This window comes from Pan troglodytes, chromosome 9 (genome assembly GCF_028858775.2).
Source record: "Pan troglodytes isolate AG18354 chromosome 9, NHGRI_mPanTro3-v2.0_pri, whole genome shotgun sequence".
Lineage (NCBI taxonomy): Eukaryota > Metazoa > Chordata > Mammalia > Primates > Hominidae > Pan > Pan troglodytes.
Genome location: NC_072407.2, coordinates 80,196,703 through 80,214,667, shown reverse-complemented (window position 1 = coordinate 80,214,667; position 17,965 = coordinate 80,196,703). Strand labels below are relative to the sequence as shown.

General features: G+C 48.1%; 1 protein-coding gene across 4 annotated transcripts; it reads left to right on the top strand.

The window, feature by feature from the left end:
• Positions 1-64: 64 nt before the first annotated feature.
• On the top strand, positions 65-17,548 carry KCTD21 (potassium channel tetramerization domain containing 21). Of its 4 annotated transcripts, none has more exons than XM_009423814.5 (2): positions 65-284; positions 14,217-17,548. In XM_009423814.5, exon 2 carries the CDS (start codon positions 14,246-14,248, stop codon positions 15,026-15,028), a length of 783 nt encoding a protein of 260 aa, XP_009422089.1. In that variant the 5' UTR covers positions 65-284; positions 14,217-14,245; the 3' UTR covers positions 15,029-17,548. The 4 variants fall into 4 exon arrangements, with proteins under 4 accessions (XP_009422089.1, XP_508664.6, XP_009422088.1 ...); XM_508664.9 differs by having other exon boundaries at positions 154-235; XM_009423813.5 differs by lacking the exon at positions 65-284 and adding an exon at positions 287-410.
• The last annotated feature ends 417 nt before the right edge of the window (positions 17,549-17,965 follow it).

The following is a 17,965-nucleotide window of genomic DNA, read 5'->3' as shown; positions in this document are numbered from 1 at the left end:
GACACCGGCGGGGACGAGGCGGGGCGCAGAGCAACTCGCTGCAATGCCTCCTGGGAGATGGAGTTCGCTCTCGACGCGCCGAGCTGCGAGGAGCCCAGGGAGAACTACCAGTCCCGGAAGGCAGCGCACAGACCCCGGACCGCCACGCCCCTGGGCTGGGCTCCTACCCTCCGCCCCCCTCGCAAAGCTGCGCTGGCCGCTCGCGGAGGGAGAGGCTGCAGAGCGAGGGCAGGAGGTGGGTGCGGCACGGCCGGGGTCGCGGGGCTCGGGGACTACCGGCGAGGGTACGTGGGCCCACTGAGCACCTGTCTTACCATGAGACTAATCTATCCCAGCCTCGCCATTCCCATCTGTGAAATGGGGATGGCATCGCCTGTGGCTGCGGGGGAGGGGGCGCGTTTCGGAGCGAGGTGAGCCGAAGTGGGCAGAGCTCTTAGAGGGGCGGGGCTGTTGGGAGAGCAAGGGCGGATGGTGATAGTCGGAAAAGCCCGGATAATGAGGGTCGGGGCTGTGGGAGGAGTCCTTGGTGGGTGGGGCAAGGAGAGGCGGGATCTCTAGGTGGGGGTGGGGCACTTGTCAGGTCGGAGTGGGGGCTGTAGGGCTGGGGAGTGGGTGCGGAACAAGCCGATGAGGCCAGCCTGGGTGAGATTGGGGAAGGAAGGGCGGAGACACAGATGACAGGGAACTTGCCCTGCTCTGGAGAGCCCTGGGCCGGCCGCGCTGTGGCGGCGTGGGCAAAAGCCTGTGATGCATAGAACACCTCCCTTTACTGACTGGAAATAAAGAGTCCATCCCCGAGTTCAGTGCGGCACACCAGTGATCTCATTGACCTCTCACGCCCTGAAAAGTAGAGGCGTCACCATAGCGGTTGACAGGTGAGGAATGTGAGGCTCAGAAAAGCGAAGGGACTTGCCTAAAACCACTCAGGACTCCTTACTTCAAAGACCTTGCTTTTCTCCCTGCACTCGGGGAGGCAGAGGTTTAGCTTGGCGTGGGAGGCAGGAAAGAAAAGTTTTGATGCCCTGACCTTCGCAAATTGTCTGGCAGGACCAGTCCCCCCAACCCTTCCGAATGACAGCCTGTAAGGCAGCCCTTCTATAGTACTGTGAGGATGAAATGAGATGGATTTGAAAGCACGGTGTTTATAAATTACTGTTTGGAGGAGACATAGGAAGAGAGCGGTTTGAAATGGGGTGCTGGTGCCGGAGGAAAAGCACAAGGTGAAGCGTGAGAGTGAGCCGAGAAGGTGAAGGAAAGTTCTGGAAGGGGCTGGGGGATGGTAGTGGTTGTTGGAGGTCTACGCCAGATGAAAGAATACCTTGCCGTGCCAGATTCCGTGGTCTCCTTCTTCCAGCCCACCTCTCTCTCCTCCTGCCTTTTGCGCAGCTCATTCTGGGGTCCCTGTGTCTAGGAAGCACCTTTTCTCTCCTCCCTATGGGTTGTGATGGTAATAGAGCAGCCTTCGGATTTCTTAGAGATATGGACTGGCCAAGACAGAATTATAGACGCAGCTCTTTGATGTAGGGTGGTCAGGAAGGGGAAGTGAAGAAAGGGTAGTCGTCCTAGGGGCTTCAAGGCAAAGAGTCCTTTCTCCGGTGGGGTAAGGTGGGGAAGTCTCCCACTTACTGGAAAACACAGTACTCACTCTGAGCATTGTCTTTTTTGAAATTTACCCAGCCACATGCTGTCCATTCCCTTACGCAGTGGAAACTCTCCTTGCATTTACTCCCAAGTAATCACCTCGGCCTTGTCACATCCCTTTAGATTCCAGATTGAAAATTCAACAGAGCATTTCAAAATTAAAAAGTTTTGAAAATCCAGGTGGGGAAAATGGATCTGACTAAACAGGAGAGAAATTTCTTCCTCTTCCCCTATTCTACGTGCTTCTGTGGATATAGAAAGGGGCACCCCCAGCCCCAGCAAGGGAGCCAGGCATCCATCTACTTAAGTAAAGTTGGCTGTGGTAAGGGGTTAGACTAAAATTCTCCGGAGATGCAGAGGAGAAGGAATGAATTCCAGCTGAGAGACCTGGCCGATGCATGGGATTTGTCTTCAAGGTCCAGGCAGAGGGGATGGCAGATGCCAAATTGCAGAAGTCGAAGAGGGCCCAGTATGGTTGGTCTGTAAAGTAGGTATATAATAGTATCTACTTAATCTGTGAGATTGAAAGAGATTAACATGTATAGAGTGCCTAGCACGGTAGTAACTGCTCAATAAACGTTAGCCATTATTATTGCCGTTGTAGTGTTTGTTATTGTTATGATCATCATCATCTGCCCAGGAACGTGCCCAGGGCTGCACAGCTAGTAAGTGGCAGGGGATGATTCAAATGCAAACCCAGGTAATGCCGAATACCATGCATGGTCTGCCCCTACCCCACACAGCCTCTCCAGTTCTTTTCTTTTTTTTTTTTTTTTTTTTTTTTTTGAGACAGGGTCTTGCTCTGTTGCCCAAGCTGGAGTGCAGTGGCGTGATCTCGGCTTGCTGCAGCCTGACCTCCCAGGCTCAAGCGATCCTCCTACCTCAGCCTGTGCAGCTGGGACTGCAGGCACGTGTTACCATGCCCAGCTAATTTTTTTTTTTCTCTATAGAAACGAGGTCTCATTATGTTGTCCAGGTGGTCTCAAACTCCTGAACTCAAGCGATCCTCCCACCTGGGCCTTCCAAGTGCTGGGATTACAGGCATGAGCCACTGAGCCTGGCCTGTCTCCAGTTCTTTCTGCCCATCCTTGACATTTCTGAGGCCCAGGAGTGGCCTCTCTTTGTCAACATTCACAGTGAGTCATGACAGGAGTTTCTTTCCTGCCGAGTTACAGAGATTCTGGGTTCATGATGAGGCAGGAAAAACAAGGCCTGAACAGCCATCTTCTTCCAGGCAGAATCACAGCACAGAAGATAGGCAGACCTGGCCGGGCGCGGTGGCTCACGCCTGTAATCCCAGCACTTTGGGAGGCTGAGGTGGGTGGATCATTTGAGGTCAGGAGCTTGAGACCAGCCTGGCCAACGTGGTGAAACCCCGTCTCTACTAAAAATACAAAAATTAGCCGGGCATGGTGGCACGCACCTGAAATCCCAGCTACTCAGGAGGCTGAGGCAGGAGAATCACTTGAACCTGGGAGGCAGAGGTCGCAGTGAGCCAGGATCACGCCACTGCACTCCAAACTGGGTGACAGAGCGAGATTCTATCTCAAAAAAAAAAAAAAATAGGCCTAGTGGTGTGGTTTCTGTGGGTGGTGGCTCTATCCAGACTGCCCACCCAGGCTTAGATTCTAACTCCTCCACCACTTAGCCCTGGTTGGCATCCTCACCCTTCAAAATTCAGAAACACTTGGGAAGGAAAATTATGAGCTTTTCACACTTCTAAGTAGTAGTAGTAAATCTGTAACTTACTAAATCTGGCTATTTATTGGGGTCTGGCACAATGACTGTAACTTTACATCTATTGGCCCTATGAAGAAGTGTTCTTCCCCCCTCTTTTAAAATACAAATATTTTAAAAATTTTCAAGCTTACATAAAAGCTTGAAGTACAACCCTTAACCTAGATACGCCAAATCACAATTTGCCAATTGTGCTTTTACACAAATACACACTTTTTTGGCCCAATTATTTAAAAGTAAGTTACAGATATGTTGATTGACGTTTGACCCCTAAATTCTTCAACATGTATCCCCTAATAAGGATGTTCTACTACATAGCCATAATACATTATATGTAATAAGCAAGAAGTCAGTATTACCCAATGTAATAGTTATTCAAAATTTTCTGCCAGGTACAATGGGTCATGTCTATAACCCCAGCACTTTGGGAAGCAAAGGCAGACAGATTGCTTGAGCCCAGGAGTTCAAGGCCAGCCTGGGCAACATAGTGAAACCCCATCTCTACAAAAACTACAAAATTTAGCAGGGTGTGGTAGCGTGCACCTGTAGTCCCAGCTACTTGGGAAAATCACCTGAGCCTGGGGATGTCAAGGCTGCAGTGAACCGTGATCGCGCCACTGCACTCCAGCCTGGGCGACAGAGTGAGACCCTGTCTCAAAAAAGAAAAAAAAAATTCTAATTGCCCAAAAATACCTTATATAGTTTCTGGTTTTTAAAATCAGATCCAGTCAAGATGTACATATTGCATCCTATTTTATCTCTTTTATCAACTCATTTAATCTAAATAGAGCCCCTTGGCATGGTAGCTCATGTCTGTAATCCCAACATTTTGGGAGGCCGAGGTGGGCAGATCACTTGAGGTCAGGAGTTCGAGACCAGCCTGGCCAACATGGTGATACCCCATCTCAACTAAAAATACAAAAATTAGCCGGACATGGTGGTGTGTGCCTATACTCCCAGCTACTCAGGAGGCTGAGGCAAGAGAATTGCTTGAACCCAGGAGGTGGAGGTTGCAGTGAGCCAAAATTGTGCCACTGCACTCCAGCCTGGGCAACAGAGTGTGACTCTATCTCAAATAAATAAATAAATAGAGCTTCTCCACCTATTTAAATATGTTTGATTGGTTTATCAATGATTAGATTGGGGTTAGATTTGAGTTTTTGGCAATGTGTGTACTTACTGCATGTCAGGAGGATATGATGTCAGGGTCTTACTATCCATGAATGCTAAATTTGATTATTAAGGTCATGGCAACCTGATCTCTCTATCGTAAAGGTAAATTTTTCTCTCTTACAATTAATAAGTAATCTGTGAAGTGATTCTCTGAGTCTGTTATAATTATGTGTTCCTGATAACCTTTCACACCACATCCTTGGATGATCCTTGCTTGAATTACAATACTGAGGGTTGCAAATTGGTAATTTTCTAATTCTGCCATTCCGTCTGTGTTTATTAGTGTTCTTTTTTATAGAATTAATTTTTCCTGGCCGGGCGCGGTGGCTCAAGCCTGTAATCCCAGCACTTTGGGAGGCCGAGGCGGGCGGATCACGAGGTCAGGAGATCGAGACCATCCTGGCTAACACAGTGAAACCCTGTCTCCATTAAAAATACAAAAAATTAGCCGAGCGAGGTGGCGGGCGCCTGTAGTCCCAGCTACTCGGGAGGCTGAGGCAGGAGAATGGCGTGAACCCCGGGAGGCGGAGGCTGCAGTGATCCGAAATCACACCACTGCACTCCAGCCTGGGCGACAGTGAGACTCTGTCTCAAAAAAAAAAAAAAAAGAATTAATTTTTCCTGTCTCTATCTTTCTCACTCCCTTCTTCTCACCCTCTTTTTTCTTTTGGGAATAACGTTATGGACTCTTGTTTTTTCTTTGTTTGTTTTTGAGATGGAGTCTCACTCTGTTGCCCTGGCTGGTGTGCAGTGGCACGATCTTGGCTCACTGCAACCTCCGCTTCCCAGATTCAAGCAATTCTCCTGCCTCAGCCTCCCAAGTAGCTGGAATAACAGGCGCACGCCACCCTGCCCAGCTATTTTTTGTATTTTTAGTAGAGATGGGGTTTTGCCATGTTAGCCAGGCTGGTCTTGAACTCCAGACCTCAGGTGATCCGCCCGCCTCGGCCTCCCAAAGTGCTGAGATTACAGGCATGAGCTACCGCACCCAGCCTGGACTCTTGTTTTGTTGTTGTTGTTGTTTTTTAATTCATTGGGCTATATGAACTCACCTTGAACTTTTCCTGTGAAAGTCCAGGAATCATCAGTTTCTCCAGGAAGCCCTGGTTTCTTTTAGAAGAGATGATGACATTCAGAAACAAAGATCCAGGGCTAGGTGTGTTTATTGCTACTGGGTGTCATTTCTAGGCTCTATGAGTGAGCAGAGCTAGGAAATGATGGATAGGTGATTGATAGATAGATGATAGATGGACAATTTTCATTACTCAGTACATTTATTGTTACAACAGCTAGTCCCCACTGACAGGATTGCATGGTAAGTCATTTCATTATGGAAGTAATGCTCATTATGGAAGTGGACAGTAATGTAGGAAAAAAGGAAATTGCACAGAAAAGAGGCCTTGCCTACTCCAGGTCGCCGTGAGTATACAGGCTGTTGGCTAGGACCTCTGTGGCTGGGTTCAGCTTCCTGCCGAAGACGTCTAAAGGACTGGTTCTCTGAAGGGTGTCCAAACCAGAACTTCCCAGAGGCCATGACTCTGAGGTCAAGAATCCACATGAAGCCCTGGGCAAGGGATTCACACTCTTTGGGTCTGCTTTAGGTTGTCTTTGAAACAAAGACAATGTGATCAATCCTGCCTGGGTCCCAGAGTTGTAAGGATCAATATATTTATCAATATGTTTATTTTTAAACATTGCTAGTTGTGTCTCTTCACATTTATTACCAAATTCCTTCTTTTCTCATTGTTTTAAAACCACAGAGGGAAATGTCATTGCTTTATAATCTAGTTTAATACATTGCGCTAAGATGTCTTATTCAAATACTCTTTCAGGTTATCAGTCATCAGTGCTTCCAGATTAAAATTTTAATTATTTAAATCTTTTTTGAAAAATACTATTGGGATTTGGATTAGGATAGCATAACAACTATAATTAATTTTGGTGGGGGGGTGGTGCTTTGGGATAAGGCCTGGCTCTGTCACCCAAACCAGAGTGCAGTGGCACGGTCTTGGCTCACTGCAACCTCCACCTACTGGGACAAAACCAATTATTAAAATAGAAGAAGTTCCTATAGCTATTATCACTTGGGAAATTACACAGTTCTTAGCCCTGGCCAACAGCTGGGGACAAATCTAAAATGTATATTGCTTATTATATCACAGTATCACACAAACCCTCCCCTGAGTGCAAGGCGGTGACTATGCAGACGTGAGACATGCAGTTGCTCTCAGCTCACAAACTAGGCAGTGGTTTCCAAAAAAAATTGTTTTGTCACCCACAGTATGAAGATACCATGATCCAGTTCATAGACACACAACTGAAACAAAAGTTTCACAACAATATATAATTGGTTACAACCCACTTAACTGTATTGATGTCATGACTTGCCAATAGGTCACAATCTTCATTTTTTTCCTGTTTATGGAGGTAAAACTTAAGTATGGTAAAATTTACACTTTTTTTTAAATTGAGACAGGGGTCTTACTATGTTTTCCAGGCTGGTCTTGAACTCCTGGGCTCAAGTGACCCTCCTGCCTCGGCCTCTCAAAGTACTGGGATTATAGGCATGAACCACCACAGCTGGCCACAATTCACCCTTTTAGATGTGTATGGTTACATGAATTTTGACAGTCTTTATAAACACATTTGACCACCACCACATCATATTACTTTTGTGCCAACCTAATAGAATATTCCCATCACTCCAAAATATGCCTTGTGTTTCTTTGTAACCAGTCTTTTCTCTCCAACCCAGCCCCAGGAATTCACTTAATCTGATTTCTGTCTTTATAGTTTTGCCTTTGCCAGAACGTTATACAGATAGAATCATGTACCATGTAACCTTCTGAGGCTGGCTTCTTTCACTTGACGTAATGCTTTTGAAATTCATGTATGTGGTAATGTCTTTTAGTAGTTCCTATATATTGCTGAGTCATATTCTATTGTATGGATGTACTGCAATTTATCTGTTTACAATTAGTTGTTTCTGAGTTTGGGCAATTATGAATAAGCTGCCATAAACATTCACATATGAGTCTTTGCATGGACATATGTCTCCATTTCTCCGGCATAAATACCTAGGAGTAGGGTCATTGGGTCACGTGATAATTGTATGCTGTATTAGTCCATTCTCACACTGCTAATAACAACATACCCCAGACTGGCTAATTTACAAAGGAAAGAGGTTTAATTGACTCACGGTTCCACAGGACTAGGGAGGCCTCAGGAAACTTAAAATAATGGTGGAAGGGGAACCAAACATGTCCTTCACATGGCAGCAGCAAGGAGAAGTGCCAAGCGAAGGGGGAAACCCCTTATAAAACCATCAGATCTCTTAAGAACTCACTCACTATCACAAGAACAGCATGAGGAAAACCACCCCAATGATTCAATCATCTCCACCTAGTCCTGCCCTTGACACATGGGGATTATTACAATTCAAGGTGAGATTTGGGTGGGGACACAGAGCCAAACCATACCATATGTCAAACTATTTTCAACAGCGGTTACCATTTGTCAGCAGTGTATGAGGTTTCCATTGTTCTGTGTACTCACCTTCAATTGGCATTGTCAGTTTTTATATGAGCCACTGTAATAGGTATATAGTAGCATATAATTGTGGTTTCAATTTTCATACTCTCACGACTAATGATATTGACCATCTTTTCATGTGATTGTCAGTCATCTGCATATCTTCTTTGCTGGAGTATTTGTTAGATCTTTTGTCTAGTTGTTTTGTTTTTGTTTTTGTTTAAGTAGAGATAGGGTTTCGCCATGTCGGCCAGGCTGTTCTTGAACTCCTGGCCTCAAGTGATCTGCCCGCCTCAGCCTCCCAAAGTGCTGGGATTACAGGCATGTGCCACTGCACCCAGCTTTATGTGTTTTTTAATTGGGTTATTTTCTTACTGAGTTTTGAGAGTTCTTTATATATTCTGGTTAACAATCCTTTATCAGATAGGTGTTTTGCAAATATTTTCTCCATCTGTGTCTTATTCTTTCATTTTCTTAACAGTGTCTTTTGAAGAGCAGAAGTTTTTTACGTGGATGAAGTCTAGTTTATTGATGTTTTTAATGGTTTGTCCCTTTTAGGTCCTATCCAAGAAATCTTTGCCTAATCCACAGTTGCAAAGATTTTCTCCTAGAAGTTGTGTAGTTTTAGATTTTATATTTAGGTCTATGATATGTTCTGAGTTTATTTTTCATAAACAGCCTAAGAGATGGACCAAGGTTCTTTTTTTCCCCATATGGATGTCCACTGATCTGCATTTTGAGATAGCCAGGGAAGAGGGCCATGTGCAAAGGAGATTGCTGCAGGTGGAATGGTGGGTGCTGCCAGAGGGGGTTGTGCAAGGCACCAGGAAGCCCTGAGAGGAGAGCTGTTAACCTAGTGGAGATCTGGGGACAGCAGTACAGAGGTGATGACTCATAGGCTGGGCCTGAAAGGTAGACAGCAGAGAGGGTAGAGAAGGTAGACAGGGGTGGTCTAGGGACAGCAAAGGCAGGGCAGGTGTCAGCATGAAGGAGACTGACTCAGTGGCGTCTGGCGTGCGTGGAGGGCAGGGTTAGACACGAGAGGGAAAGAGGAAGGTGGTTGGGCAGGGACGGTACTTCAGGAAGGTCAGTCTGCAGACCAGAAAGGAAGGTGGACAGAAGGCAGGGAGCCGAGTGAGGATGTAGGGGTGCAGGGGGCAGGGATGAGGCCTGAGCTCTGGGAGTAGCTATAGGGATGGGTTCAAGGAGATAGTCAAGGCAAACTGTAGGGCTGAAGAGTCGGGGCTGCTTCCCTCAGGCAGTTGGGTGGCTCAGAAGAGTTCACAGCAGAGTTAGGGGCAGAGGAAGGCACAAGTGAGGCTTCTGGTACCTGTGTTACTGGTGGAGGGTCTTGACTAGGAATTTTCCAGGTCCTGGCGTTTTGAACAAAGTAGCAGAGGGGCAGACGCGGTAATCCCCACACTTTGGGAGGCCTGGATGGGCAGATCACTTGAGGTCAGTCCGAGACCGGCCTGGCCAACGTGGTGAAACCCGTCTCTACTAAAAAAAAAAAAAGTAAAAATAAAAAGAGTAGCAGGGGAATGAAATGCAGGAATGAAGCAGTGAAAGCAGGAATTAAAGTGAGAAAGCACTCCTCAGGGTGGGAGTGGGCCGGAGCAAGGAACTCAAAGGCCCAGTTACAAAGTTCTCTGGGCTTTAAGTACCCCATTTGAGGTTCTTATCAGCTACTCCTTATCTGGACGAAGGATTTAGTCTGTGGCTAATTAAAGGCTGAGGTGAATGGGCACCCTATGCAGATAAAGGGATGGTCCCAATCCAAGGCCCCTCTCCCTTTCCACCTGAGACATGGTGGAGTGGGAGGGTTGCAGAGAGGAGCGTTTGATCCTTTGTCACCCAGCTGGGGCGATGGCGTTTTTCCTCTTGGTTCAGCTTTAGGAATTTGGTGTTAATTGGTCTTAGGGTCCCTGCCCCCAGACCCAGGATTTTCCTTCTGATCCAGCTTTGGGAAGTCAACAGAATTGGCCTCAGATTTTTTGCCCCAGACCTTGGTGTTTTCTCTTTTATGAAGTTAGCACAAATTGGCCTTAAGTTCCTTGTCTCCAAACCCTGTTCTCCTGCCTCACTTGCAGAATATCCAGGTGGAGGTGGCCAGGAGGCATCTGGGAACACATAGGGGACTGAGGCTCAGTGGTGTTAGTTCATTACTACCTGACTGCAAACCTCCGCCGACTCATGAAACTCCCCTCGTGTCATGTCATTTTGCCTTTTGTAGCAGGGCCGTGGATTTGTGATGATGGACACTGTGGCCCTGTGGCTAGAAAATAGGGGCTTAGACCAGGCACGGTGGCTCACGCCTGTAATCCCAGCACTTTGGGAGGCCGAGGCAGGCAGATCACAAAGTCAAGAGATCGAGACCATCCTGGCCAACATGGTGAAATCCCATCTCTACTAAAAATACAAAATTAAATTAGCCGGGCGTGGTGGCGTGCACCTGTAATTGCAGCTACTCGGGAGGCTGAGGCAGGAGTGTCGCTTGAATCTGGGAGGCAGAGGTTGCAGTGAGCTGAGATTGCGTCACTGCACTCTAGTCTGGCGACAGAGCGAGACTCCATCTCAAAAAAAAAAAAGAAAAGAAAAGAAGGGCTTAGAGGACTGAGCTCTGTGACTGGATAGGTAAGGGGAGATCACCACAGAGAGCACCCTAGACTCGGAGCAGGAGACCTGCCTGCTAGCCAGCCTCTGCCCTGACTGCCTGTGCAACTGTGCTGCTCTCCCCAGACAAATGACCGGGAGCCATGACGTCATCGGGGGCGCAGGAAAGCAGGTGCTCTGCTGCTTTTGCAAGCAGAGAAATAAGAGTTTGGGCACCTACCCAGGGGTCCCAGGGAATGCCCTGTGGCTCCTGACCTCCCCCGCCTGTAATGCTCTGAGCACTTCAGCAGTAATGCATGGAAGAGATAAGGGTCTGTGGCCCATGGAACTGTCCAAGTCCTCTCTGACACCCGCTTCTTTTCCTGCCGTGAAGGTAAGCCACTTTATAGATCCTAGGCCTGAAACCCAATGTTGGGAGGGAGTGTTTGTTTTCAAGAAGAAAGAGAGACTGAAACTAGAACATGCACATTTCTATCCAGAAGAAAACAGTTGGAGTAGACTAGAGTCCTACAAAGAGGGCAACAGGGAAGAAGATTCTGGACTGAGTAAAGGGGACCCACTCCTGGGTCCACCTCCTGCCTGGGCCCTCTGGAGAGAGAATTGGCCAGATTCAGCCCTGAGTCACAGCACCCTCCCCAGTTGCTGCCTCGCAGCCATCTCCACACCGGCAGCCATGCCCCCAGCGGCAGCTCGCCCACACCTCTGTGGGACCTCCCCACCGTCTCGCAGCCCATCTGCTCCAGGCTTCTACTGACGATTTCATATTTCACATGGACTCATTTCTCCTCAGACACTCCAGATGGGGAATGCCTTTCTGCAATATCAAAGTGCCCCATTAGACTGGGGAGGAATCATGAGGGGACATACCCCTGCCCCTGCCACAGAGTCGAGCATGGCAGCTGAATATCTCTCACACTGGCATGGCCCCCATCCTCTGGAGAAAGGAGGCCTCAATGCAGTCAGCCTCTTCAGGAGGCAGAAATGTTGAGAAGTTCTCGCCACCCCTGCTGGGTGACTTTGGGGAGGTGTCTCCTCAGACCTCTGTTTCTCCATCTGGACAGTAAGCATGCTTAAAAGGTTGGGTTTTTGTTTGTTTTTTGAGACCGGATCTCCCTCTGTCTGCCAGGCTGGAGTTCTGTGGCGTAATCACGGCTCACTGCAGCCTCAACCTCCCAGACTCGAGCGATCCTCCCACCTCAGCCTCCCAAGTAGTTGGGACTACAGGTGCTCGCCACCACACCCTGCTTTGTTGTTGTTGTTGTTGTTGTTGTTGTTGTAGAGACAGGATTTCGTCATGTTGGCCAGGCTGGCCTTGAACTCCTGAGCTCAAACGATCTGCCCGCCTCAGCCTCCCAAAGTGCTGGAATTATAGGCATGAGCCACTGTGTCTGCCAGCCAGATAGTTTTTGATGTGCCAAGGTTCATTCCAGACCATCTCCCACATCTTCTACCTGTCTTGTCACTGTGCCTTTACTCTCTCATCTCCTCTACCAGCACAGGCTCTTCTGGGTGTAATACTGGGGCCAGTTCCTCTTGGCATCCCTACCTGCCATGTCAGGGAAGGATTGCTGAATCTGGTCCACAGGTTGGCTCTGGGGAAAGTATAGTGTTGGAAGCTGGAGCTGAGATCTCCTGTTTTCTAGAACATGTGGTGAAGGAGACTTGCCAGCCATAGATGCTGACAGCTGAGAGATTAGGGGGGCTTTGTTAAGGAGTGGATAGGGTGCCTTCAGGAGAGTGCTCTGACAGAGTCCTGCATTTGCACTGACCTTGCAGCCAGTTTCAGAGAAGCTTGGGATGTTATGACAGCAAAGGACAGGCCACCAGGAGCCAAGAGCATCTTCATGGCAAGGCAAGTCAGCATGGGAGCAGTGAAAGTCTAGAAAGGATTGTCATTCACATGCACACGTATGTTTATTGCGGCACTATTCACAATAGCAAAGACTTGGAACCAACCCAAATGTCCAACAATGATAGACTGGATTAAGAAAATGTGGCACATATACACCACGGAATACTATGCAGCCATAAAAAAATGATGAGTTCATGTCCTTTGTAGGGACATGGATGAAATTGGAAATAATCATTCTCAGTAAAGACTACTGCAAGGACAAAAAACCAAACACCGCATGTTCTCACTCATAGGTGGGAATTGAACAATGAGAACACATGGACACAGGAAGGGGAACATCACACTCTGGGGACTGTTGTGGGGTGGGGGGAGGGGAGAGGGATAGCATTAGGAGATACGCCTAATGCTAAATGATGAGTTAATGGGTGCAGCACACCAGCATGGCACATGTATACATATGTAACTAACCTGCACATTGTGCACATGTACCCTAAAACTTTAATAATAATAAAATTTAAAAATTTTTTTAAAAAAAGGATTGTCATTTGCAGTCCGGACAGCTGAGTGACCCACTGTGGGCCTTGAAGATAGATGGAAATGACACTAATCATGGCCATTCATTGTCAAATCTTTGAGAGAGAAGAATAATTAAATTCAGCAGTGTCACTGGTACAGAAGGAGGAGCACTGAGCCTGGAGTCATAAATCTCAAACCATTTGTTGAGTACTTAGAACCGATCTTTGGCTAGTAAGCATTTACACATTTTTCTTTCATATAAAAGGACCTGAGTTTGAATCCTGGCAAGGCACTTCACCTTTCTGAGCTTGAGGAAGAATCCTGGCACAGTTTTCCTCATCTGCACAACAGGAATGGATGATTATATTGTCTGTGTCAAAAGATGATACAACTTTTTTTTTTTTTTTTTTTTTGAGACGGAGTTTCACTCTTGTTGTCCAGGCTGGAGTGCAGTTGCTCAGTCCCGGCTCACTGCAACCTCCACCTCCTGAGTTCAAATGATTCTCCTGCCCCAGCCTCCTGAACAGCTGGGATTACAGGCACCCACCACCACGCCCAGCTAATTTTTGTATTTTTAGTAGAGATGGGGTTTCACCATGTTGGCCAGTCTGATCTTGAACTCCTGATCTCAGGTGATCTGCCTGCCTCGGCCTCCCTAAGTGCTGGGATTACAGGTGTGAGCCACCGCACCTGGCTGATACAACTATTATGTAAGCAAATATATGTATAAACACGTAGCATAGCTTTCAGTCCAGGCACGTTTTCCTTTCTTTCTTTAGACCAGTGGTTCTCTATTCTAACTGAACATTTAGAATCACTAAGGGAACTCTTTCAAAATACCAGTGCTGGGGCAGTATTCCAGACCAATTAAAATAGAATGTTGGCAGCAGAGGGGGGCGGGGGGGACCCAGGCTTTAGGGGTCCTTCCCTTTCTTTCCCTGTTTCCTTTTTCCTTTCCTTTTCCCTTTCTCCTTTCCCTCTCCCTAGTGAAGCTAATGTACTTTGCACAGTGTTAGCAATTATCACCCATTCATCAGGTATTAATTCATTTCAACCCCAAGGGCATAGGCTTGATGTACAATAAGGAGTTAAGGACTGTGAGTTCTCTGATAAGGTTTGGTTATAGTCATTTCTCACTTCTCACCCTCTCCAGGACTACTTCCAGCAACCCAGTCTCCTGCCATGTCCGACCCCATCACGCTGAACGTCGGGGGGAAGCTCTATACAACCTCACTGGCGACCCTGACCAGCTTCCCTGACTCCATGCTAGGCGCCATGTTCAGCGGGAAGATGCCCACCAAGAGGGACAGCCAGGGCAACTGCTTCATTGACCGTGACGGCAAAGTGTTCCGCTATATCCTCAACTTCCTGCGGACCTCCCACCTTGACCTGCCCGAGGACTTCCAGGAGATGGGGCTGCTCCGCAGGGAGGCCGACTTCTACCAGGTGCAGCCCCTGATTGAGGCCCTGCAGGAGAAGGAAGTGGAGCTCTCCAAGGCCGAGAAGAATGCCATGCTCAACATCACACTGAACCAGCGTGTGCAGACGGTCCACTTCACTGTGCGCGAGGCGCCCCAGATCTACAGCCTCTCCTCTTCCAGCATGGAGGTCTTCAATGCCAACATCTTCAGCACCTCCTGCCTCTTCCTCAAGCTCCTTGGCTCTAAGCTCTTCTACTGCTCCAATGGCAATCTCTCCTCCATCACCAGCCACTTGCAGGACCCCAACCACCTGACTCTGGACTGGGTGGCCAATGTGGAGGGCCTGCCAGAGGAGGAGTACACCAAGCAGAACCTCAAGAGGCTCTGGGTGGTGCCCGCCAACAAGCAGATCAACAGCTTCCAGGTCTTCGTGGAAGAGGTACTGAAAATCGCTCTGAGCGATGGCTTCTGCATCGATTCTTCTCACCCACATGCTCTGGATTTTATGAACAATAAGATTATTCGATTAATACGGTACAGGTAAAAGGACCCCAACAACATTGGAGACGGGGAGTCCCAAGAAGCTCATGTCAGCCAGGTCTTGGAGGGCATCTCGCCAGTGGTGCGAGGCAGGGGACTATACTAATCTGTATTAATTGTGTAGCAGGACTTGATTCCCCCCATGATGAAGTCCACCTTTTGGAATCCAGTGTCCTCTGAACAGAACCACCTTTTTTCTTGCCATTTTGAGCTGCAGACAGGCGGTTTATTATGACAAGTGAAGAGTCAGCTGATGTGTACTAAAGGAGGCCATAGGAGGATTTTCCAGCCAGGACAAAAGAGCAGCAGTTTTCTCCTGGGCTCCATCTCTCTGTACCACTAGCCAGTGCCGCATTTATCCATCTGTAAGAAGGCCCTGGTGGAGAGGATGGGATGAGAACAAGAGGCTACCTCCAGTTAACCAGGACATAAAGTCCCCAGCGGTTCCTGTCACACCTGCTCCTCCCTCCCCAGGGTGCATCCATGATCGTGGATGTTTGCCCAGGGGTGACCATGTTTGGCTGGCTTGGAATGCTGTGCATTCTCAGAGCTCTGTTAGTGTCCCCTCTTGGGGGACAGAGATGAGGTGTGGCAGGGTCTAGAGGAATGAGTGTCCAGGCAGGGTTCAGAAGGTAGGAATGTCCCTCTTGATAGGGCTGAATCAAGGGATTCCTGGCTTCAGAAAGGGTCTGCTATCTTTGCAAAAATGTGCAAGTATCTGTAGCCAGTGTAATGAAATCACTTCCAAATCCAGCCTGTTGCCTGACTTTTGTCATTGTTTTCCCAAAAATTTGAGGTATCATTGAAACAGGTCATTTTAAACAAATCTATTATGGATTCTCAGGGTTGGAAATAATTCGATGATTGCTTAGTCCTCCCCCACCACTAGAACACCCCAGCACATCTGAAGATGAGTGCCTCTCCCTGAGTACCTGCAAGTGATCACCTTGGCCTGCTTGCATACCTTGGCTGATAGGAAGCGCGCCATCCCCAAGGCAGCTCCTGCTGTGGTTGGACGGTGCTGACTGTTAGACAGTTCTTCCCTATATTGAGCCAAAATCTGTCCTGCCACTTGCTGGATCTTGGTTGCAGACCTTCCCATTCACCCAGTTATATATCTTTGCTTTCAAAATAGCCACCTTGAGAGACCAGACATTTTTCTGAAAACATCATTACTCAGAATTCAGATTCCCCTCTGGGATCTGTCTTCAGAATCAAAGTTAGCTCTTTTCTATCCCCTGTAAGTCAGTCCCCTTTTGTTATAGCTTCACCTCATTTGTGACCCCCACTTCGCCCACCTTCCCCACCATCTGTGGCTCCATATGCCTTTCGACCATTTTCTGTTGGAAGAGGAAGATTCACGGCCCCTGAGGAGATCCAGAGGAAAGAGACGGTCTCCAAGGGTGCTGTGCAGCAAGGAGCCCAGGAGTAGTATGAACCGTAACAGTGCCCTTAGAGTAAATGTGTGGCCCCTAAGACCCTGCCCTCAGGAAGGCGGCCTTCCCCTGCAGTCCTGTGTCCCACCCCTGGGTCTCTGTAGGGTGCCATCCAGGGCAAGCAATCCAAGCACTGCTTCCCACCGGGTGATGAGCCATGCAGGCCTCCAAACTGCACGTCATGATTCATCCCTAAAGTGAGTTTGGCCTTGAGAGTCCCCAGGGTCCTCCCCCACTGGGCAGGGGTCCTCAAAGCCAAGGAAGCCTGGTGACACAGGCACCCATGGGAGGTGGGCCCAGAAAGGGGCTTCCCATAGATAGGCCCTGTGAGTAGGGAGCTTGTACACCGGGCCATGGGCAGAGCCAGTTCCCTTGAGCAGTAAAGGCCCTTTTCCCCCTACGGTGGGACCCAGGAGTCTCTCTGACAGCTTTTCTGCCAGGCACAGTGGCTCATGCCTGTAATCCCAACACTCTGGGAGGCCGAGGCGGGAAGATCACTTGAGGTCAGGAGTTCAAGACCAGCCTGGCCAACATGGTGAAACCTCGTCTCTGCTAAAAATACAAAAATTAGCTGGGTGTGGTGACAGGCGCCTATAACCCCAGCTATTTGGGAGGCTGAGGCAGTAGAATCGCTTGAACCCAGATAGCAGAGGTTGCAGTGAGCTGAGAGTGCCATTGCAGAGAGACTCCATCCCAAAAAAAGACAGCTGTCCCATGCCAAGGGTACTTGGGAGAGCCCCTCATGGAGAACCTAGTTTAGACCAAGTAGCAGAAGCTGTGGTCATAACAAAACAATTTGAGGAAGAAATCTTACAAATCACCACTGCCCTTTTTCCTTTTCCATAAAACTGTCCATCTTTTCGGTGCTCCCTAATCCAAGCAGCTTGACTTTAGAGAAGTTGCAGAAGCAGTGAAGCCACTAACATGCTGTGTGACTTTATGCAAGTCACTCACCTCACTGAGCCACCTCCATTTCTTCATCTGTGAAATGGGCATAACAGTAATACATAACCCTACCTACCTCACAGGGCTGTTGTGAGGATCAAATGAAATAATGTATGTGAGAATACAGTATAAATGATAAAGGATTGTTATTCTTTTGTGTCTGCTTGTAACGGGGAAAAACACTGGTCTTGAGTCACAGTGACTTGGGTTTGAATCCAGAGCTCCAAGCCTCTGTAACCTTGGACAAGTCACTGAACTTCTCTGATTTGTTTGCTCATCAGGTAACAACCCCTTCCTCCCGGGGTTATGCAACTTAAACGAGTTGGTGTCTGAAAATTCTGAGCTGGGCCTGGCACCCAGGAGCTCAGTGCTCTTGCAGGAGGTAGTCATGGTGGACTCTGGTGGGGGACTAGGAGTCCCAGGAGAGTAGAGTTTAACAAGCCCTTACAGAGCATTTGCTGTGTGGGCCCTGAGGATGTGAACAGCCACGAGTAAGCTAAGTTCAGCCTGGAGAAAGTTTAGAGCTTCACACAACGTGCTTTGGGAACTCAGGGAAAGCG